Consider the following 25,400-nt stretch of genomic DNA (forward strand, 5'->3'; position numbering starts at 1 on the left):
TTTTGACAATGTAAACAGTAAATGGATGGAACTTATTTAATACTTTTCTAGAAATAATGACCACTGAAAACACTTTTACACCTGAGCAGCGTTCACCTGGATCTTTAAACAAACAGATACAGACTGCTGTGTAAAAGCCCCTTTGTACAGTGATCATTACCCATCTTTGTAACCTATATTTAGGGATACAGCATATGTGAATGTTGACTCAATCTTTTTCAAACACACACACACTCGCGCACAGACACCCCTACACACAAAAAATCCCCCTTTAGGGAACGACTACAAACAACCCTCTGACTGAGGCCGGAGACAACAGAACACTTACACATACCCCGAATCTAGACAGAGGGACAAGCCTGCCGTTTCCTTTCTGGACAAGCAACTGGGGACTGCAGCTGTTTAACTGCGTGTGCAGACATGTGTGTGTGTTTTAGAGAAAGACGGTCTGTTTCAATCTAAGCCTAAGTCTGTGGGCACAATGCTCAGTATTAATAATTCACCACAACAGCTTTTTAACGTTAACATCCTTGTCTCTCTCACACTTCCGCCTAAACCTGCTTTGTTTCATTCAGCGTTTTTTTTAACTTGAGTCTTTTTCCGTCCATGTAATGTGTGTCCATGTGAGAGATGTCTCCATTTGCACTGAGAAATACTTATGTTGTTTTCAGATTACAAATGCGCACACACTTTATTTCCCCAGTGTCAACAAAAATCTGGAATTGGTGAAGAAGATGCATAATTATTTTGTACTTCTGCATATATTTATGAGCAAATAATGTATCGGTGAGTCTCCATATGTTGCTCTAACACTTTATTCTTTGCTTTTGAGATTCATGCGACACAGTGGTGGGCTATCAGGCATGTGTGTATACATTTTGCATCACACTTTTTAAGCAAGATCTTTCACTAAAACATGAGTGGAAAAGTGACAAAATAAATAGATGAAAACTATTTTCAGTAGCCATAATTCAGTATGATCAAATGGGGGCTGCCCATGTCACCATATCATAAATAACCACTGATTGACTTTGTTTGCTTTTGTTTCAAGTTGCTCCCTAGCTGAGGTCTTTGTTTACTAAGAACCAAATTTAGAAAGATATCAACCCCTTTTCATAAGTCATATCACTATCACCAGATTCACCAATATTACTGCAGGTTTTCCTAACATCATACAGCTTTACTTGAAATATTATTAAACTCGGTTGACTTGAGTTGTAAATGCATTTGATGATATTTCTGCCCACATGCACATTACTTCCATCTTCCATGAGGAAAATGCTGTTTCATGCAAAGGCACAAAGCAATTTTATTTCCATTTTTTGTTGTTCCATAGAAAATAAGCTAAAAACAGATTCCCCTGTGGGACATGTAAAAGAAGAATATATCAAACTGGGGAAACAAAATTAATTACAATTATTCATAGAATATTTATTCTACTTTCTTTTAACATGTATTCACTCTAAGGAAGACTTTTTTTTTTATTTCAGCCATGAATGTCTCCCGTGTCGAGAGTTCTCTGGATCCTCTGGCTTCCTTCCACAGGATAATTCTTGTTTAGACGATAAATGAAATCAACACAAAAAAATCCTGTTTTCCAAAGGACATTACACTTATCTCTTTTTTACACTGTATTTTCAAAGGAGAGATTATCTGCTAAATACATCAACAATAAGAAATTCATTTGGAATTAAAAACTCTTCCAAAAGGAGCAAATCTCGAACAGTATTTATTGGTACTAAACATGCCTGAAAGGAATCTGGCTGTAAATGTTCTGGGATGAAGTTAAAAAGGATCCTGACTCTATCGCCTCTTTCCCTTTGCTGATCTGGCAGCACCACAGCTACCAATTTCCAGCTCAGATGAGCTTATAACTGTACTGCTACATCACCGCTTCTCATGTTTCAGTCCATCTTCAAGACCTGCTGGAAGCATATTACTCATACACCTCCCAAACAAAAAAAAAATAAAAAACTAATATTACTCATCTCTCACATTAAGAGCTTTCCCTTCGCTTGCCTGTCTCCTGTCATCCCTCTTAAAACGAGCCTCCTTACTTCTGATTATTCTCACTTTCCTTCCTCTGTGTTTCACCCATCATCAATCCTTTCCCTTGTCCTGCCCCGGCAGTTTCTTTCTCTCCACATTCCTGTCTCCTTTCCCTGCCTCGCGGTTCTCTGCATCTTTTCAGGCGGGATTTAGGCAGCTCTGTGGAACTTCAAAGTGCCCATGGTTCTGCAGGCTGTTTAGAAAAGATGACAATGACAGACCGAACCCCGCAGACCTTCAACTGATCTCTCTATTCCGCCACTCTTCCACAATAATCCTGCGCCCACAAGCCCCCCACAGCTTCCTCACCTCTGCCTGTGCCGGCTTGATCTCCAGGTGCCTGGGTTTGCTCAACAAGGGCTAAGTTTTTTGTTGTTGTTTTTTTTTCTATTATTAATGCTCATCTCCATTTCTGCAAACTGCTGATGTTGTATGTTTGTACCTTTCTCTTGCACCCCACCTCACTTTTTTCCAGTTTCCCCTTGTCCCATGTCTCATCTCTCTCTTTTAGCTGCCAGTTTCTTCCCACACACCTTCACTGGATGCAATGGAAGATGATGGTGAGTGACCACAAACAAGCTGTCCTTGATGTTCATCAGTTGGAACAAACAGAAATGGGAGCAAATGATTTCAAACTCACAAACACAAAGACACACACACGCACACACAAAGCTGCAAAGCGGATTAAGCTAAGTGGAAGTGGGGGTTAAACACTAATCCAATCATTTGTGGCCAGTGTCTTATTCTCAGTGGAAAAAACAGCGAAACATGCCTGCTCCACAGACATCATCTCTATGCTGTGACACGTGATAATTATACACCTCGAAAGGTGTATAATAAAAACGCAGCAGGGGTGAAAGTAACATGGAAGATACTCACAGCAGCAGCGAAACGTGCTAACGTGGAGATTCAAAGTATTCATCAACTAAGCTCGCTCATTCACTCACACACATACACACACTGCTGGTTTTCAGATAGCTTTGTGCAGATTTCTATTAACTTAATGCATTATGTAGTCCTTCATGATAAGTTTGACAAATGCAAATGGCAGCTAAAATCCAAGACCTAAAAACAAACAATGACCTCAATGAAAGAACTCACTTTTTGTACTCGAAGTCACAAAACTGACGGCACTCACATATATAATATCCCAAATATAAGGCAATCTGAAATGTATTACCTTCAGTTGTAAAAAAATGCAGTTCATTAACTGATATGTAAGAAATTTGACTTTGTAATTGAAATTGATCTAGTCTTCCTGACTCTTTTCAACACTGTTATCACAACAATGCTCCTCCATGATGGTGTTTACAACCATTCTTAGGAACACTAGACACTCTTGTCACTAATGTCACCACCTGAAATATCAATTAGACGACATATTCCTACATAAGTAAAAATGACCACATATTGGTACTTAAAAGCAATTGAACAGATACATCTAGGTGCCTGGAAGGTGCTCATTACCTAAACAGATGATACTGCCCTTGGACAAAAACATGCAGTAGCACTAAGATGAATGTACTTAAAGCAACATTTACCTTTTGCTTCAAAGTTATCTGTTTACATTACATGACAACCTGAATCAGATTTGCTTGTATTGTTCAAAACAATTAAGAGAAAACTCTAAAATGTCAATTTTATTCTTATGCTACGCTCAGAAACAGACTGAGGAAATGAACCAGAGTGGCTTAATTATAATGAACTCATGTTACATTAAGTAAACAGTCAATTTTTCAAGCACTAAGTCTTTTTCACTAATCATATCATTGATGAGTGCAATTAACTCTGATAGAATACGACGTCTTAGCTCTTACTTCAGTTTTTTAGGAAAATACCGGTAACAAATGTGTTTTCCGAGTGATTAACTTTTTTTTTTAAATTTAGCCATGAATATTTGATCATGTTACTTCATATTAATATGCAAGCTCAGCTGAGTTGTATATTTTTTTTAGTTTTGATGAGGTTCAATCCTAGTACACACACTAATCTAGCTTTACAACCTACAGCAGTCTTCTTTAGCAGAAGGCATACTCAATAATCTATCAACCAACTACTTACATGTCAAAAAAACATCACCGAAATAACATCTGTTATTAAAACATGAAAGGAACAAAATCTATGCCCTATCTGCCTCAAGAGAAGTTCAAACTTATGCAATGGCTCCTGTGAAGATTCCTAAAACTCAAGGAAACAACGAAAAGAGCAGAGAAAGAAATTGCTTGGTTGGGGGAAAAAAAGCGAAAACAGCAGGAGGCCGATAGTTACCTCCAGGGTCCCAACCACTCCTAAAAAGCACTGAGTTAAGTGAATATATGAGTGTGACACTCACTTACACTCTGCACATATGTGTATCAGAGAGAAATAAACGGCACATCAGAGTATACCCACCCCCACTCCTCCAGGACTGGTTCAAAATTCTCTTGTACCACCCCTTGATCTTTCTGCCCTCAGGCCACCAAAAGCATTTGACCCCATTACCATCATTACCAGAAAGAGAAGGAAAAAACGTCCAAAAAAGATGAGACATAAAAAATGGGAACGTTAACATTCAATGATTGACTAAGGTCATATGAGACACATTTTCAAGTACTTTCTTATCGACATGACAAGTGATTTTGTACTTGTGCCAACATATAAGTGACAGGAAATGAGATCTTGGAGGCTGAGAATGCCCATATTGTCTTTGAGGAAGAAATGAGTCAGTAGATAACTCTGAGAAATCATGTCATCCTAATGGTTTGATGAGAATCCCCAGCATTTCTCTTTCACAGTGTTTTGGCTCTTTAGTGGCTCTGGACAGCGTCAAACATTACAATTCAGGCAGCATCCTCCTTCTCTCTCTCGCTCCCTCTCTCCTTTTCCAGCCCTTGTCCTTCCTGCAGTGATAATCACCATCTGCGTCAGAATGTAAAAATCATTGTAACAGGCATGTTATTAACAACCCCTGACCCTGCTCCCGGCGTCAGACTCCTCAACAAATCCCTTACTGCCTGACTAATTTATTAAATAGAATCTTTTAAATCCACGTTTTGCAGACAAATATCTTTCTTAGGAGAGAGAGAGAAAAAAAACTGAAATATTAGCAGCCAACAGAAAACACTTGTCACTGAAAGCTCTGTCAGTTGAAAAACAGGTGTGACAGTGAGTGCAACTTGAAGAAGAGTTGGTACAAAGGGAGACTTAAGAGTTGACTTCCATTAGCGGCCGGTAAGACAGGCCGTCTGGTCACTTCAACAGCTGACAAACACTTAGAACAACTGCCCATTACACCCACACAGCACTAATCGGAGCAAAAACAACTGAGCACAAGAAGTACAGGCAGCAAGTACAACAGTATGTGTATGTCAGAATACTGTGTCTTCATATCAATGCAGCATACACAGCTAAGGCTGGTCACGTGTCTGTCATATAAATATTGGATGTTTCGGCAACAATGAAGAGGATTTTCAATTTTTTGTTTTTTTGTTGTTGTTGTTGGGGTTTTTTTGCCAGCAGAATGATTCATCGTTGTACTTTTCAAAGCTTTCGAAAGCCAAAAACATCAGAAGGCATGAGATGAATCACTACATGTTTGACTGCTTTAATGTACTTTCTGTTTATATCAAGATAGAGGGAAATTAACAGGTTTTTTGTTGTAAATACCAGAAGCATTCTTTTCAAAAATCAGACCTTTGTTTTCTTTATCTTTCTGCAGTTTTGCAGCAAATGGTCATGTATACTGGCTAATTATGTATTACCTGCCTGGAGCATCATCATTTAGGCCATTTTATAAGAAAATATCTTTCCAATAGTTATTTGAGCCAAAAACAACTTTTGGGAGTGGGTATTATTAACATTTCTATAATCAAATAACTATGTCACCTTCAGGTATTATAAAAAATGCTCTAAACAGTCTAAAATAAATTTGACTTATCATCTTTTTTGACACTCGCTCTTCATCACCTCAACACAACAGTGCTCCAACCTGCCACCCATCATGTCCATTTTTTGTCTTTCTTAAGAATATGGCTTATTTTTTTAGTTATGTGCATTAATAATTCCTTTTACAAAGGAATACCTAAAGTGCACTGTTCTTAGTAGTTAGAAAACTGTGCTAGAATTCAACAAGAGAGTAAAAAATGTCATCAAAATGTTACCAACACAGAATATTACAAGAAAAGAAAATTCAATGCAATGCATATCTTCTCTGTCTGAGTTTTTGATTCATTTTTGTGTGTGTGAAACATTCTGCTCTGCAAGACTTCAGAATTCATTCTCAAGTATAATTAACTATTTTAAACAGCATGGACTCTGATTATTAAATACCAGTCTGACTAGCTGCTGGAATATAAAAAAAATAGAAACCTGAAAGCAAACTCTAAATGCGCCTGCCATGCATACTTTCTACCTCTCATCTTTATCTCTGATTTGACACAAAGATCTGGTGCAGAAGGACTCCTTATATGGACACAAATATCCATCTTTGGGGCCTAATAGCTTTATCTTTTCTAGCCAGTGACTTCAGGGAGAAAATATTGATTTAGTACTTCATGAGAAAAGTTAATACTCCTTGAATGTATTTCAGACAGATATGCTTGATTTTACCTCTCCTTATACTTTGCACTTCAAAAGGGTCTTCACTTTAACTTCACATATTGCACTCACACATAATCAACAGGTCTGGCACACAAAAATCCCTGTTTCTCAAACTATTAAAAATGCTACAAAATTGTCTCTGCAATAATTGTCATACGTGATCCTATATCGGTCAGACAGATCCTACACGAGATCAATTTGAATACCCAAAATCTGTCCTCAATTTGAATTTCTGCATACTCCAGTCCTTTTCACTCAGAAATAAATATAAGAATACATCAATACCATGTAAGAATAAAGACAAAGTCTGGTGTGCTGTTTGTGGAGACAAGTTCAGGAGCGGTGCAGTATCAGAAGAGAAGCTGCTCTTTAGTTCTAATGTATGAGTTGTGACGCTGTGCAAACTTCTGCCTGGTTTCCCATTATTCTGCATTTGCTGTCATCTGTAAAGGTATTAGAAAACCTTCGACAAGGCCTCGAAAGCTCACAGTAGTCTGCAGAATGTCCAACTAAAGGTCCAAGCCTAAGATGCGTTAGTGGAGCAATGTTAGATTTTTAAACTCCTCCACATGTCAAACATAACCTCCATGTTAAGTTCAGTTTATCTTTTCTTTTCCTGTGTTGCTCACTGCTGGAGAATATTTTGCCAAACTAACTTTTATTTCAGACATTGTTTACCTTATCTGACCTTGTTCCCTCGCCTCAGATAACTGTAAGCTTTCACACTGAGGACCTCCCCTAAGATGTGCATTAAGAGCACAGAGAAGGGAGCAAGAATTGCAACATTTCATTTATATGAATCACAAGAGGATGTGGATAAACGCCTTCCATCCTTAATTGGTGCCCTCATTTTACCACTTCCTACTTCCATTGTGTTCACATAAAGCAGTTTTTCAATTTTTTTTGCCCCCCTTTTAGTTATGGACATTAATCCTCATACAAAGGATCAAATAAAACCATAATTTCACTTAGTTGTATAGTGCTTTGAAAAACTTTGTATAACATTTATTCAAATTGACTAGGTTCTCATTTCCTCTTCAACCAGTTGGTTTATAAAATGTGACTGATTAGGATCCCTAATCAAAATAACTCTGAGTGACCCCCAGCTAGTGTACAACATTTCTCACAAAACAGTGTGAGAATCTCATTTTCTTTAGATCACTTGTCAAAGCAGACACAAAACATGTCCCTGGTGGGAAATAATTGATGCATGGTTGACATGCCAGGACAACTAGCTCAATTTTTGTATCTAAAAATAATAAATAATAATAATGAAGGGTCCAAAAAGTTGAATCAGTGTAGGAACCAATCGCAGGTTTTTTCCAATATCTAAATGTTTTTTTCTTACATTTGTGGTGACCCTTAACCACTGTCACCTGTGTTTTTTCACTGTTAAAAGCAGACTTTCTTCGGTATTAGCTGGTGCTACAGACCTTCTCATTACAAAAACTAGCTCCACCTTTGCTGCTCCCATGTTTAACAGATATGTCTCTTAACCATCTCAAGGCAGATGTTGCAGATTTGCAAAAACTAAATGCTACTTTGCTAGTCTTTGCAAGTAATTTGAGCCTGAGAGGGTTAAAAGCTTTATGTAATACACAGATGAACTAGAGCTGTTTTTTGAAAGCCCACTTCATGGCTTCCAGTCGACTTATTGTAAAGGCTAAAAGACATAAAATTCACTATAATTTATTTTTACCCACTTCCTAGTGTCACTGCAGTTTTCTACAAATGTCTGTGTGCATCTTAGATTTTTGAGACTGTGCCAATTATGCGCATTGAGAGTAAAATTATAAGTTCAACTCAAAGGAAGACTCCAAGAATACATTACTAGTGAAATCATGAGTAGAGAAAAACCGATGATGTCCAACTTTTAGAAAATATCAAGTGGACAGATTAACTTTTTTCTCCACTTTAAGATGTTATTCCGATGGAATCATAAGTATTCAAAGCTGCAGTTATATCCTAGTGAAAAATCCCTTTTTTCTATTCCATTAAAGTTCTCTGTTAGACTGAAGTTTAGTACTGTATATCTGAAAATCAGTGTGACTGTGAGGCATACCTCTTGGTGATGTCCATGCAGCTCAAGCCCATGGACAGAGAGATATCTAAAGACCTTAAATTATTAAAAACCAGGAGGCACATTTCTCTGCTAAGCAGAGTATCACTGCAAACAGTCTATGCCAATTGCTTACATTCTGTCAGTCAAATCCAGGCCTCAAAAGTTAGCCTGAAATTGAACTCCCGCTGTGACTTCTACCTCTGTCATACTCTCTTCTGTTCTCACTATGCTAACAAGTTCTGATTTATGGCTCCCCTGGGTCACAGCAGTCATGACCCCACCTGTACTGTTGCTCATAACAGCTGGTGCACCCAGGACGGAAGCAAGGGGGAGTTTTCAGTGCTAAGTTATATGAATGTGTTTTGGTTTTACTAAACACTATCCATTAGTAGTTATTGCCATAAAAGGCCACTTACCATAATGCCTTTTTATTTCCAGTTTGGGACAATTCATATTCACTCCACTTTTATTCTTATGCTTTTTATCATTTTTCTATTGTGTTAATTGCTTAGGCCAGATCACATCTATCCTCCTCTGTTCAACAGTTGTCTCTTTATCCTCCCTCCCACACCCTCAGCTGTTTTGCCTTCCTGTTTGACCACAGAAAAACAGCAGCCTTTGGAATCAGATTTAATAAGCACGCAATGATTCCTCTGATCCATTCAAATAACATCCTGAGCACAATCTCTATCAACATTCATTAGTTTTCCTCTTGCTCATCCTGCAAAGCAACCATTTATCAAATGCCACATGTTGCTTTATTAATCTGCCCTTCAACATGGAAATATTACAAAGTATGCAAGCTTACTCTGGAACGCAGTTGGAAATACTGTGCACGGCTGGGCCATTTAGCTTTGGAGCACTGCAGCAAAAGTCAACAGGGAGAGTCTGGGCAGAGCTGAAACTCGTCTGCTGCACCACAGTCAAATGTGGCACAGCGAGAGAAACATCTCGTCATATAAATTTCATTAAAGTCTAAAAAGTATGTGTCAAGTCAGCTCCTTACTAACCATATTGTCAATGAATAATTTAAAAAAAGAGTGAGTGGTTATGAGAAGCAGCAGCTTGCTAGTTAAGAAGAGCACCTCTCTGACGCTAACAGAAATTTATTCAATGAATGTGAATCTTAGATAAAATAGACAGGCTTTCTGGGAGCTTGGTACTCAAGAACATAAGAGAGTTGTACATTTAATACAGGATGTGATGAACCGAAGGACTCTTGATGCAACATGGATTTGTTAATATCAGTTATGTCAGGAGCCAAGGGTCAACTTCTGGTAGTAAGGTCAAGCAAATTCTTCAACTGGTTCAAAAATTGCATTTATGTATCAAGGCAAATGTGGGTGTTTGGAAATGTTTTCAGTTGTGAAAAATGAAAATATATTTGAAAGTAAACATCAATGAATCGCAGTCTTTCTTACCACTGTTTGTCAAACAGAAAACATTTTTTTCTATTTGGACGGCTGATTCTTCATGGGAAAATCGTCTTGCCTTAGGATTATGATATTGATGCATGAACATCCAGGCAACTCTGGGTGTTAGTTATTAGCATACATTTGATCAGGTCCGAAAATGTAGCAATGTTTCTCTCTATCTGAGCCAAATTAGGCTGAGACACCTGTGGGAAACATTTGACTACCCATCCTGATTTGGTCGTCTGAGTTTCCTCAGAACCACTGTGTGTGCAGCATAAGCGTGAAGTGACTTTTTATGGCTGAACAACATCTTGCTGTGATGAAACTGTGGACAGCCTTAAAAAGTTGGAGAGGTCTGACTGACTGTGTCGGATGAGTGCCATTTTGACAGCTACACTGCTGTAGGGCTGTTAAACCCCCACGAGTAAAACCCATACTGATTCCAGTATGTATTCTGGCATATGGAAAAAATGGTAGGGTTGACGTCCATGAGCGATAGCTTAACAGTGGAAGAAAGAGACATAGAACAAACAATGTTATTTAATTACTATCAGAATTTTTGCGTTTTAAACTACAGCTTTTGTCACAAGCAGTCATTGGCCATGGTAGTAAATTGCATACAGACTGGGCTCACTGCAGAGCGCTTTTGAATCCCTCCGTGGGGTGCTCTTTTGTTGCGTCTCTAAGCTACTGCATTCAGAGAGCACCTGGACACGGTTGAAAAGAAAAAGTTGTAAAATGGTGACATATGCCTGTCAAGGCAACATTTTACAGTTGGTAAGCTACACCCAGCAGGACTGTCGGGCTACTTCAGAACAAACTTCATTTAATTACCTGTCTAATATCAGTTTAATTAAATAAACAGGTTTTCTTAAAAATACTAACTTTAGCAAGGAATTATTTTCTACTTTTGTTTAACTCAATTAAATAAAATCAAGCTGTACATATATATATATTTTTAAGTGGAAGCACTTACCATCCTTTTTAAAATTTAAATGTAAATGCTTTAATATCACAATGCTTTTTCTCAATGTTATCATTTGTTAGCGTCAAATACTAACCAGAGATTAGTTATATCTACTGTTAGACCTGGTAAGATAAAACAGTTGTAATGACTCACTAATAGGTAGGCTGGCAACACCAGTTTTGGTTTTCTGAAGGGCTGATCCATTCATATCAGCCCTTTTACACACACACACACACACACTGATACACACAGGCACACACACTCTTCATGTACATTAACAGCCTCTGGTTATACTCCCAGCACTCAGTGCATTAACTCTTTGTGGACACCTGCTACCCTACTAACCTCCAACCATCCCTTCCCCCAATAATCATCCTGACCTCGAACACTTCCCCCTATTTGGTCTGCTTGAATACTCACACAGTTCCAAATCTATGCTAAACAAAAGTTTTAAGCCAAAGAATTAACCACATCACAACACCAAAATTAATCCATGTGAATAAATTATTCTAATAAAGCCAAGCAAGACCAAGCTGAGATGCTGCTATGTTTAGTCATTATCCATCTCAGACTTGTGTGCAATTATGTCAGACAGCTGTATCTACTTAATGTACAGTTGCTAGTTTTTGCATGATTGGCAACCCGCTTTCAGCCATGGCGTTTGTACATAAAGCTTCATATTGGAAGACAAAAGTAATTAAGTATTAATTAGTCTACTTCAAACAGACTTTTTCTGCCTTTGTCTGTCAATTGCCTCCCCGGCTGTCAAAGGCATTAGCTGGGTGAAAACACGCATTCATGAATGCAAAATAAGGATGCACATACAGATGCATCCACCTTTATAGGTTGGAGGAGTGAAGCAGAAAAAGGGATAGTTTTGGAAAACACAAAGAGAGCCAAGAGATTTTTGTAATTGACAGAAAGTTAGGTGCACAGTCTGAATGGGAAACGCCAGGCTGAGCGTTTGTCACCGCTCCTGGATCGGCAGTGTGTGTGCTGGGAGCCGTAGCCATAGTTACGGCGTTTGGTGTGCATCCCACCAGCGTGGGATCTGCTTGGGTGTAGGATCAAGCAGGGAGCAGAGAGTGTAGCTGCATGCAGGGACGGTAGCTCACAGAGCTCTGTGTTTGTGTGTTGGTGTGGAGGAGTGAAGCGGAGTCCTCTCTCCAGCCAGCCACCATCACGGCTCCCACCACATAAAGGTAGGAAAAAAAAAGAGGAGGAGGAGCAGACAAATTCTCAAGGGAGAAGAGAGGGGCTTTGTTTTAGTCTTTAAATCTTGAGAAGGTTGGAGACAAACATGACGATTAAAAACAAAAGCTCCCGTTTAAGGTGGATAAACCATCTAGTTTGCATCCCACTTACTATCAGTTTCTAATTAGTGCTCTTTGAAGAATGGGTGGGATGGGCCCTGCATTGTTTCAAAAAACAGTGGGGGAGGGAGGTCAGGGGTTATTCACTGCAGAGGAGGCAGCTGGAGTGCCTTTAACGTGCACAAGGCAGAGAACCATGAAAATCAGCCCAAAAAGAACAAACCAGTTCACTAATAGCTAGAAGGCTGTTTTGGGGTTTGTTATCAGAAACACGCGAGATATAATCTGAAGAGATGAGCCGGCTCAGCGACGAGATCTGTGAATCTGTGGAGAAGTGTAAAGACCAGACGGTTAAACAGACGTCAGGGAGTAGATTCAAATGAGATACAAAGCAGAAGTTGCCCCTGTTCTGTGTCCAGCAGTAGCTTCCTACTAAACTGCAGCAGGCAGGATGTCGCCTCCAAAACTTAGGCCAGCCTGTATTTCTACTTCATCCATCAGAATAAAACACCCCTCAAGCAAAGGTGGTTCTTTTTATTTACAATCAGCTCTTGGGCAGGAGTTCATGAAGGAAGGGACTTTTGAATATTTTACCTCACCCCACAAATATGATGATTAATTGTGAAATAATGTTCATAGTATCCGCATGAACCAAATGAGGGGATCATTCCCTGTTGACTTGATATGTTTATCCACACATACTAAATTAAGCAGCCACCTTTTTTTCACAGGTGTGATGTAAGTGTAATAACCTTATTATGCCAACTCAAGACAAACACAGCAAATAAATAAATAAATAAAAAAAAAAAAAAAAAAAGTGAGAGAGTGAGAAATTTGTTCCTTCATTTGATTTCCCAAGAATATAAAGTTCTTCATGGAGCAGTAAATATCACTCTTCACAAGAACTCAAATGTGGAACATTTGGAAAGTCCTTGTAAGTTCCTATTGGAAAGTTTTGTTTGTAACACCCACATGTCCAGTCACGCAATAGTTGTGTTATACTACACAGGAAAATGGTCTACCTTTAGACCTTTAGAACTTCCAGAATACAATGCTGTCATTTTGTTCTTGTAGCTCTGAAAGTGACAACACATTTATCTGTCCCTGTGAAGCACATACAGGTCTTTAGAGGTGATTTCAATTCTGTTTCACAGTGTAAACGTGTCAAACATGTACAAGTTATGACTGTAAATCATGAGGCTGTAGTACCAGCTTCTCTTGTTGTCTAATTTCAAGTGAGACAATAAGTTTACCACAGCAAAAACCCTTTAAAGTGTATTTGTAGCAAGTTTCCTTGAAGATTGTAGTCATTTCATGACAGCTATAAAGTGTAAAAGTCACGACAAAATGTCAGAACAATTAGGTCCAAATCTTTGCAATTTAAGTTTGTGGCTTTATTACGGACACTCAATAAAGCCACACACAAGAAACAACCAAGGTAAAATACAAGGTTCTGGGAATATATGTTCCTAAAGGAAAAACAGTGGAGGCCTCATGGTTAAAACCAGCCTTTTGTTTCTCGTCAGTCAATCATCTTCTCTATTTGAGGGGAGAGAGAGAGAGAGAGACCACATTTCAAATCTGGGTCACAGGGGAGGATCATCATTTAAAAAGCAGACACTGTATGCTTGAGAAGACGCCATGATTACTCATAGCTAACTTCATTCAATCAGTTCCAACTAAAGAAGAACAAATGGCTTCATCTCTTCTGAAGCGACAGTGGAACAACAGGTTATTGGGCTTTTAGCCTGAAAAGGAGGCAGTGAGACGTTGGATCTGGATTGGAGAATTCACTGTAGCAGTAAAACTAGTAACTCGGTGTGAGTTTCGGTAACAGACTGTGAAGCCTGTAGTACAGGCCAGTTACTCGCCCTGTGGCTATTTGACACTAACTAGTGTGTGCTTCAGGTGCACCTGAAGCAAAAAGAAACCCCCATTACTGCAATCAAACCCAACTTATAAAGTCCTACCGATGTGTACATGATCGGCATGGATAGATATTGACAAGGAGAGTCGTGCTTTTCATATGTACCAACTCTAACAGCTGTTTATTAAAAACTTTTTTTATGAGCTGACAGCCTTGTTTCTACTTTCCTATTGTTTCGTCCTTTGTCACTTGAGTCAACAGTGTTATGATACGATAAAAAAAACAATAGCACAAAGGGGATGTTGTCATGAGGGTATACAAAGACGTGGCGCTGGTGTTCACTTTGCAAACCAGCATGTGTGCAACTACGACATATAGAAGACAGAAAAATAACAAGGAAAGCACACACAGCAATAATCAGAGAGCAAGCTACAGGAGGCCATGATTTTCCTGACAGCCAGAAGGACTGCCTTGAATTCTCATGACAACATCAAGCAAATCTCAGCGAACACGCGCCAAAGATTTCCCGAGCCATGCACAGGACATAGAACAGACGCAAACACCTAGACGCTGACTTATTATGTTCTGATATTGTCTAGACTGCAATATCTCATGCAAATGAGATATTTTGTTCTTGTAGCTCTGAAAGTCACAACACACTTTCAGAGTGTCTTGTCATAGTAAAATTGAAAAAAAACAACAACAAATAAACAAGGAACACTTTGGAAGAGTTTTGAAAGACAACCCAATAAGAGGACACACTGGCTTGACCAGAGTGTCCAGCCAATTACACACAAAAATGTGTGTAATTTTTGGGTGGGACGCCTCCAGCTGTCCCTCTCATTTGGGACAGAGTAACGTCAGGGGGTGGCATCAGGGAGTGGCACCTCGGATGTTGAACCTTAAAAGCAGGTTTAAATAATTCAACAACTACCAACAAATGGCCAGTAGAAGGCTGAACAAAATCTGAGACTAAACTATATGTTATGTTTAGTCTCAGTTTTCAGTTTTCTTCAATCTGAAAAGAGTGACAAACAACCTTATGAGTCCCCTTACAAAAAAATCACATGAAAATCACATATGAAATTACATGTGACTTTCACATGAAAATTATATGTACCACATGAAAACCACACATATGCTTCACACAACTTTCCACATGTGCATGATGAGAATCACATGTGAAACCATGTGATTTTCATGGGATTTTTTTTCGTAAGGGTCACCTTATTACTAAATAAGAGTAGAGTTTACCTATGTGTAATTTAATCTCAGAGTAAACACAGCTGGTCTATGAAGTCCTCACCACTAATGTTTGTTAGAGAACATTAGTGGTGAAAAGGCATCATACAAACAGAGGAACAAAGCAGCAGGAAATGGATAAAGTGCTAAGAAATCTTTGTAAAGTAGAAGGGTTATCTCATAAAACAAAAACTCAACTTTCAAATATTTTGGAGCACCGACCTGCTATACTGTTTCCACTTTCAAATACTGTACATATTCCGTTTGAAAATGGAAAGAACATGGCAAAGACCCAGGCCTAGTCATCCAACTAAACTGACAAGCTGAGGAAGGAGGGCGTCAATTAGAGAAGAAAGCCAATGTTGAACGAAAGCCATGGGGCAAAAAAGCCTTGTTTTCAGTTTCCACAAGCAGTGGAAACGGAAACAGGAAATATTTAGAAGATGCTCAAAAGAGATCATATTTGAACATTTAGGCCAACATTCAACTTATAATCTGTGGCAAAAAAAACTTAAATTGCTAATTCCCATATAGAAACCTGGAATACATGCTAAGGGGATGGTAATGTTCAAACAGAGAATGATAAGCAAGAACTTAATCTAATTTACTTGAGAATATAGCTGAGCAATTTTGAAAAAATAGTTCAGTCTTTGGAATTATAAAGCTGACAGATTTTCCATCAAAAGCCAGCAACTGTAATTGCACTTAAAGTGGTTCTGCAAAGTATTGATTTAGTGGGGCTGATGCCCGTCAGACCTTTAAGTTGTCATTCTGTAGAAATATGCACAATTATGCACCACTTTAGGTTGGTTCATTATATATAAATTACATTCTGGTTGTAACATGACAAAACGCGAAATGTTCACAGGGTTTGAATTCTTTTTTTTAAAGAACTGTTCGTGTCAGAACTTGTTTTTATGCCATCTCTTTTAACGTAGAACTCCTGCCATCCAGTCTTTCTCTGTCAAAAACTAACGCTCACAGTACCAGTTCTGTGCAGCAGATAATTAAACCAAATGCGACTGGTTTTTATTCACTTTCAGTTTTAATTATAAACCTGCTTCACATTAGGAAATGTACTAATTTAATGAGTTTTTCTGACAAGAAGACATGTTATTGTTCAAACAAAAGCCCTCTTAAACATCTGTGACATTTGCCAGAGAGAGACATAAAAAAAAATGTATGCTTGAGTGGCTTTGAGTGTCATAACTTACCACACAGTAAAATGTTTAGGAAGAGTACCCACAAACAGAGCAATAGACAACAGCATGTTAAGCCTAAGTTGAAAATTAGCTTTTAACTACCTCCATTTTTTTAATTGCGCCAATTTATACCTTGCTGATTTGCTCAAAGTTTGATGGCATTAGAACTGCTCATAACTTTCCATCATAACAGTCACTCACTAGCCTTGTAATAAAGCTCCTGTTTTAGCAACTTCTCTGACTTGAAACCATCTACTAAATACAGCAAAAGAAGCCCCTCACACATCCTGATCAATTCAGTCTAAAAAGATGCATAATGTTTTTGAATAAAAGAAAGAATCCTATTGCTTTTCTGGAGTTTGTCTGAATCTAATTTGCTTTCAAACAGTACCCAAAGTCATGAGGCAAATTTTGTTTCAAAATACACAATTCAGATTTTTCTTTTTTTGTTGTTAAATATGTGGAAAAGATATGCCAGACTGCTGGGTCTCTCTGATCTAATATGAAAGCCAATACACACTCCACAAGAATAGAGAAATTGTTCTCTCTATCTCAGGGCAGCAGACATTCTTCTTTTCCTGCAGCTCTGGTTTGGGAGTTCTTGCAGCTTGTTATTCCAGGCAGAATTTTCTCATGGTCTCCAAGAAATATGAGGTGGGTGTGCTGCAGTGAGAAAGTCCTATGAAGACAGTCTGAAAGTTCTACATTTTAGTTCTTGTGACATAGAGAATATAAACAAGAAAATTTCTTGCTGACAAGGACATGTTAGCATTAATGTGGATAAATTTAGCTAACTGTCTAAATGTGTTTAAATGTGCCAACCAAAAGCTCACAGTGATTCACATCTTAAAAGTTAAAACTATTTAAAATCTGGCAATCAGAGTAGTACCTGTACAGTCTCCAATGCAAAAGTTTGTTTTTCTATCGTGGATGGAAAGTTGTTTGTCTAACCATAGGGAAGGCTTAGGAGGAAAATACTCACATTTTACTGAGGATTCACTTGGTTAGTCATCCCTGCTACTAAAACATAGATAATTCCAATGTCATGTCCTTGTGTATTATTTGAAAATGTCATTTGTTTGATAAAACTGAATCCACATTGAATGTTCTACAGTATATCCAGCTTAGAAAGAATCCTCGTAATAGTGCCCAGAGGTGTTGTATTAGAAGGAGAAATATAATTTAAGAACAGTTTCTCTATGAGATACATTGCTTTACTTATATATACACAATGCAGCTTGATCCCAGTTCTGCCAATATTGGATCAGACATATACTTTTGGTGAAACAGCATAACGAATCAAATACCCTCCAGTAATAACCTTGCTGCTCTAAAGCATTGCAACCAAATGCAACACCTACCAAACAGCCCAAGTCACTGCCACAGCGCAGCTGAATGTGCCAACATTTTGCCTTAATCTGCCCAACTGTCTTGGCTAGCACACGATCCAGCACTATAGGTGTGTTTTGACTGCAGAAACACTTTTCCAGGAACCAAGGTTATTGTAAGGTCTTTTACTCAGGTGCCAGAAATCATGACAGTAGATACCATGAAACAAACAGTTTTGTGGAAGAAGTGAAACAATTAAATGTGATCTTGGTATGCAGGAAGTCTTGTTGAAGTTTCTGAGAACTTTTGGGTGAATCTTAAAATGTAAAACGTTCATCTGACTGAGCAATACTATTGTTTAAAAGTGTGTCTTTCTTGCTGCATTGGGTAGCAAGACACAAGCTGACGAAATGTTATAAATGAGTATTTGTGCATACAGTTTCTCCATATTGTGTTCAGGATGTGTGCAGCCTGGCCTTTGCCTTCCTCTCGCTTCTAGCACAGTCTGGCTTTCTCACCTTGACTTGGATTTTTTGCAGGGCCAATCAGCAAACAGAATGGGAAGTTGTGAAGGATGACATTGATTTTCTGTGTTCTTTCAGAATTGCAGTTTTAGCAATGGCAGGAGACGACGTGAACAAAGTCATTCAGACCACGTTTCCAAGTCAAAAGAATTTACTTTAAACAAGCAGGCAATTTTCAGTGAGCTTCATAGCATCAAAAAAGCAAAATAGCACATTGCGTACTTCACTGGCAGATGTCAGCAACTGGTGAAAAGCTACGTCTCCAGTAAGCAATCGTTTCTCAACAGCTGAGAGCCCAGACCCTGTGTACGAAGCAAATGGCATAGAACAAGCATCTGGTTTCTACCAGGCTAGCATAGCATGAGCTTATATAGTGAATCTGAACAATATTGTAGCAATCTTGATTATTTTATGTTTCTTTCAGCCCATGCACCCACAAACAATTTATAATTGTAACATTATCAAAACTTTGTGCTAATACAGCTTATGAGAGACGACATTTTCTTAGATGATGTTTTGTGAAGAACAGAAACTTGAAAACGCAAGCAAAGACAAAAGGATCAAAAAAATGTTACATAATGTGGTGTCAACTATGCCTTAATCCTAACAGCCATTTTTTTAAGTTGACATTTCTAGTTCCACTTTGGACCAGATTTTGCCTCTTTTCATCCATACTCATTCCATAACATTATGCAGTTGCAGCAGATTTCTCAGCTGCACATGCATGATGTGATTCTCCCATTCCAATCTTGTCTCAATGATGCTCTGTTGGAATGAGATCTGGTGACAACGGAAAGTTCAGTGAATTCATTATCATGTTCAAGAAACCAGTAATAAGTGCTTTCAGGTTTGTGACATGGTGCGTTATCCTGCTGACACTGTGGTCATAAAGAGATGGGTATAGTCAGCAAAAAAACTAAAGTAAGCAGTGGAGTTTGAAGGATGGACAATTGGTACAGAGGTGTTCCAAATACGTCAAGAAAATATGTTACACATCTTCATGCTCCCACTACCAAGCTGCAGTTATTGCTGGGCAGGTCAGAGAAATAATGGGGTCAAATTCTGACCCCATTATTTGAATGTGGAGAGCCTGAATTTGAAACTCTCCAGAGCAGAAAACCTTTTTTTTTCCAGTCCATTGTTGTTTAAATTTGTTGAGCTTCTGTTAATTGTGGCTTCTGTTTCAAGCTCTTAGGTGCCATGTTTGGTACGGGATCACTACTATACCTAACATGAGTCAAGTGTTGGTCTGTTCAGAGGTGGTATTCCACATACACTGGTTGTAATGGGTTACATGAGGTACTGTTGCTTTTCTATATCTCAAATCATTGTGACTATCCTTCTATGACTGGTGACATTTATAACATTTATCCACACAAGTGACAATCATCTGAGACAATTTTTCTGGCCATGTTGTGTAAACCAGAAAGATGGAAAATCTTCATAGATAAGCAGTTTCTGAAAAATTCAGACCAGGCCGTCTAGTACCAAAAACAATCCCACATTCAAAGACACTTATATGCAACATTATTGTTTTATTTTAATTTCGTGATACTCGCTTTGAACTTCTGCAAGTCATCTTCACAACATCTACAATCCTAGATACATTGGGTTTCCGCCATGGCATTGGATTATTTATTGACATAAATAAGATACTCCTTATTCATGTCAACAAATAGCTGTACTTAATGAAGATAAGATCAAAATAAAACAGACCTATAGCTCACAGGCTATTCCATCCCCCTCTAAGTTCAGGAGAGGCACTTCACTTCAAATGTATCCTGGCTTGAATAATTTCAGACCCCATATCCATGTTTTATAAACAATCCATCTCCCTGACTGCCTGAAAATTGAGATGTAAATATGATGCTGTCTGCAAGATTTTTTGCTGCACAGAAATACTGTGCTTATGATTCTCTTGCACATTACCACCTTCACCAGCTGTGTGAAAAAATTTTTTATTCTCTTATATATATCCACAACCAACCTACTCAATCCAAACCAGTAAGTAAATGTTGTCCAAGAAGCTGGACATATGTGGGCTGGCACACCGCTACAGTGCCAGTCAGAAAAAAAGTGCATGTTGTCAGACATAATCAGCGAAATCGTTAATCTGTAGAAGGTGAAGCTGTTCTCAGACCAGCTGATATTCAGAACCAACAGCGCTCTACCAGAACCTAGAGTCAGCCAAGTAAATGGAAAGCATTGATGCCTTCAACAGTTAAAGCAGTCAGCCACACACATCTTAAACTTTCAATTTAGTTAAATAAACTGGGACTTTGGGTTTGGCTTCCCATTTCAAGCCCCACTCTCACACAAAAACACAGTTACAGCACAGAGAAAGCGTGACATCGCTCTCACTCTCTGTGGGGGGAAAGGGAAGACATCCTGTTTGTAAAGCTAATAACCATTCGTTCCTTTAGGCGACTCTTTTTTATGTGCCTTATACCACAAGCCCCTCTGCCACAAACAAACAGAAACGCACGCACACGCTCTCATTTGCTCGCACCTGGTTGCAAGCTCAGCAGCACAAATAATGCAAAATAAGATTTACCTGCGAAAAATAACAAAAAATTGCAGGCGACACCTCCAGGTCTAACTATGATGGATACTGTTTTCGACAAACACAGCCGTCAGGAGCCTTTATTTTATTCATTTTGAACAAACAAAATTGAAGCGCAAACATTTGGGCTGCCTGACGGGTGGCAGAAGAACAGGCAGCTGATCACACACATAAAGACTTCGGTACATATCTCTTAGAATCGTGTGCATGCAGTGTTTGGAAAATAAAAAAAAATGACATAGCAATTTATTGCAAAAAGTTGCTTATATATTTAGAGGAGGAAAAGCAGAGGTGCTATAGCCAGACTTCAGCAAGACAATGTCCCTGATCATCTCTAGCTGGAACATGCATATCTTGCCAATAAGTCAAACCCAGGAACTACTTTAAAGCTATTTATCCCAGTTCTTTCCATCTATTTTAATATACCATAAGCAATCATTAGTGAAATCATTTTGACTTCTGGAGATCATTTAAATACCCCATGGTTGGTGTTTTATGACCCACAAGTCAGTCTCAAACCCAGCAACAATCTATAAGGCAAGTAGCATTAATGCTTCTTTTCTACAGGAGAGGAGTAATTATGGAAATGATCAAATTCTCTGATTAAGTGTACAAGTATATAATTCTCTAAAAACTTAGTACTATAAATAAATTTATTTGGGGTATTGGGCTAGTTGATTTTCATGATCATGATCCCTGTGTAAACCAAAGTGACTTTCTGCTGGCAGGAGGCTGTGAGTAGACTATAGAACATTTCTTACATCAATGGTTGTCAAAGCAGATGTGGACTTTGTGGGTACTAATTGAAGCATTGTCTATTAGAAAATATTCTACGACTCAATTTGGTACAAAAGCTGGACAGGAAACACCCAAAACCAGGCAGGTTACAACAAAGTTGGCAAAATGACCAGAGGTCGGTTTACCAAGAATGGTGTTCCTGCCATTCAATCCGTTGATGACAGCTTAAAGGTTCATAAAGTAGTGTTCAGATAAACCCCTTTGACGTTTTTGAGACTGGAGTTGTTTTAAGACAAGAGAGGTCTGCTGTGGTCCTGGCCACTCTCTGAGTAGTCGTTAGCCTACTGCCTTTGGGACCAACAAATCTGGATTCACACTAAATGAGAACACTAAGTGAGTTATCCACTGCAGGTGAGACATAAACTGCATATAACCTTTTAACACACCCTCACTTTAAACATCTGACACAGTCCTTTAGTGTTTAATGTGAACGAGAGATGCATCTTTATTAGGACCTACAGATATTTACATTTAAACAAAAGAAAACAAGTTTCTCTCGCTCCCCCTTCTCCACTCCACCCCAGTGAAAGTGACTTGACAGGCTAAAAGGGAGACTTGAGGCGAGGCACAGACTGGTAATCCTCTTGGCTGAGTGGGGGCCTCCAGAGGGCCAGCTTCCACTCCCATCCCCAATCTCTGTCCACCCCCCCAGCAGCGCTGACAGGCCACCCCATCCAGGAACAGAAAAGCCATCTGGTGTTTGTTTGGGACAGCTCACACACAGGATGTACGGCAAGAAGGGAGGCTGTGTGTGTGCATCCGTGAGTGTGTGAGTGTGTCGGGAGTCACGCCTATGTGACTGTCACTGCTTCTGGGTGTGTGTCACCGGAATGCTCATGCTTCAACCCTGTATTTGTCCATGAAATTCAATAAATTACAGAAAAATGGTAATTAGAAACAGAACACATGGGAACTGGATACAATGCCTTGCAAAATATTGATTGGACTTCACAATCCCAAACTTCAACATAATTTTTGGGGGGATTTCATGCAATAGATCACCACAGAGAAGATCATAATGTTTTAGTTAAATTAAAGTATTGATTGTTTTTATATTTTTTATTTTTTTATAAAAAATAATTGGAAGTGTAAATTGTATTTGTATTCAGCCTCTCAACTTTGCAAAACTACATTTCGCATCAAAAACAGCCGCCATTCTTTTGGGGCATGTCTCAACTAGCTTTGCACGTCTAAAGACCACATTACAATTTTATCTGCAAAATAGCAAAATCAAAGTCGGACTGGACGGGGAACACCTGATCTGCCAAACTCACCTTTTAACTTTTGAGTAGTATCTCAAATTAGATTTAGGACTTGACTTTGACTGGACTGCTTTCATCTCCACTAGTCCTTTGAGGTTCTGACTGTATGTTCTGACTGTCTTAAGTCTTTTGAAGACTAAGAGGTTTTCAGCCAGGGCTATCCTGTATTTACCAACTCCCATCTTACCATCCCCCTGAAGAAAATAATCCTCTAATAACCTTATCATGATTCTCCCACTACCATGTTTCAATGGCTGCTTGCCCATGTCGCCTCAGTCCCAGTCTGAAATCTCTTGCAGCCTCTAACAAGTTTCTTTAGGATTGTGCATTTCGCCCCATTCATCCTCAAACTAACTATGACCAGCTTTCAAGTCTTTGGTAAAGAAAGACTAGATGCTGCCACTATGATGTTCCAGCATAAAGATTGTGCTTACAGGGGATAGTTTTTTTTTTTTTTTTTTTTTTTTTTCAAAATCCCAATAAAATATAGTTTCCTTCACAAGGCTCTACACCTGTAAACATTTTGTCAGACCCACAGAGAGATTTCACCAAACAGATCATGACGTTTATCCAGGTGTATCAATGATGTAATTGTGTGTCTACCTTAGAAGAAGAAGAAAAAAAGCAGTATTTTCTCTAAATGACAGGTCTTTAAAATGAGCGATCAAAGAATATACCGGCTAAATGTGTGACCAAAGTCCACATGACATTAACCTACTTCACACACAGACACAGCTGTTCTGAGACATCTGTTATTAATGCGGTGATCATAGATGTGATCTCTGTTGGTACCTGATTCATCATGACTGCCGTCACCCTTTATCGTGTCTCATACAGGTGTCGTAAAAAGGATACAAAAACAATCACAAAATGAAAACAATATCAAAGCTTTCTCTCATTTCTTCTTCTTCTTTTTTTTTTTTTATTTATTTATTTTTTTCTTTAGCGATCGGACTTACCAAGCAGTGCACAGGCAAGCAGGAGCGCACCGGTTGCCATTGTATGTGTTGGTCCGCGGAATCACCACCAAATCGGCCCCCTTTTTTTTTTTCTTCTTTAGATGAGTGTGCAACGGTCGAGGCAGCGTAGCCACTATCGCTGATCCTGGATCAGAGAGATGAAGAAAAGATGTACGGATCCCACAAGGACCTGCCGAGGGGAGGGTTTGTCTGGACGGCAGAGTCTATAATCCAGAGCCGGCGAGTCCTGTGTGCGACTTTCTCCCTCCCAACAACACACACACACACACACACAAGCTTCTGATGACGCGTATCCTCCTCGCCCTCACTCTCACCTATACGCTTTTCATCGCTGACGACGTGTGCGTGTGCCTGGCTCCGAGGCGACCCAACCCACTCTCCCGCTTACTACGCATCCGAGACTGCGGAGGCGATCCCCTCATACGCACACTCACACACACACACACACACCTACACACACACCTACACACGCACTTGCAGCTTCCTTAGAATAATAATATATAGGCTATAAATAAAAAAGAAGTCCGGCGTGACTTGTGCGTATTTTGGATTCCTGATCCAAAACATAAAAAAAGACTGTAAGAGCGTCTTGCGGGATGCAGGGAGTGCGATGGAGTCTGGGATAAGTCCTCTTCGCAGGTCGGAGAGCAGCTCTTTCCTCCGGCTTTTTTTCCGCGGTAAATCCCGGAGACTATAATCAATCTCTCACCATCGCTCCGCAGAAAGCCTCAATGGGGCGGGCGCTGTTGATGAAGCAGATGCACGGCTTTGTGCTCTGCCGTAACCTTTCAGATTTATAAAATTGTAACACGGACTCAAAACACTCCAACTAGTCGAGCTGACACAGACTCCTAATGTATCCATCTAATTCCTGGCAACGATTCCAAGAAAATATGCTCGTCAGTTCAAATAAACTCGTTCAGTTATGTCTAATAAATCGCTGCATCCTGTTGTCCCAGAAGACGTCCTTCCGATCCTGTTTTTTTTTTTTTTTTTTTTCCCTCTTCCAAGGTTATTTCCTTGTTTTTACTTTGGCCAGTTTGAAAACTTACGAGCGTGGCGTTTGCTCCCACCCACTGGCAGAAACCACGCCCCGGCAGCGGGGGGTCTGCCACTGCATGGAAGAAGTCCGAGAGGCATTTCTCATTTACAATTCTGGAGCACGCTGTTTAAGGGTTGAATAAGTCACTGGTTCGAGTACCATCTAATTGAGTCGCAAGTGCTCCAAGTGTACCATCAGAAAGGAATG

At 39.2% G+C, this 25,400-nt stretch overlaps 1 protein-coding gene across 1 annotated transcript in view; it reads right to left on the reverse strand.

The window, feature by feature from the left end:
• Positions 1-25,135, reverse strand: part of LOC129361437 (immunoglobulin superfamily member 3-like) — a 104,446-nt gene extending 79,311 nt beyond the window's left edge. Inside the window, 1 exon segment of the mRNA XM_055032279.1 lies at positions 24,131-25,135. Within this exon segment, the coding sequence (XP_054888254.1) occupies positions 24,131-24,170 (40 nt within the window). The 5' untranslated portion in view covers positions 24,171-25,135.
• Between the last annotated feature and the right edge of the window lie 265 nt (positions 25,136-25,400).

The sequence above is a fragment of the Poeciliopsis prolifica genome, unplaced genomic scaffold (assembly GCF_027474105.1).
Source record: "Poeciliopsis prolifica strain line A6 unplaced genomic scaffold, Auburn_PproV2 SCAFFOLD007, whole genome shotgun sequence".
NCBI classification, from domain to species: Eukaryota; Metazoa; Chordata; class Actinopteri; order Cyprinodontiformes; family Poeciliidae; genus Poeciliopsis; species Poeciliopsis prolifica.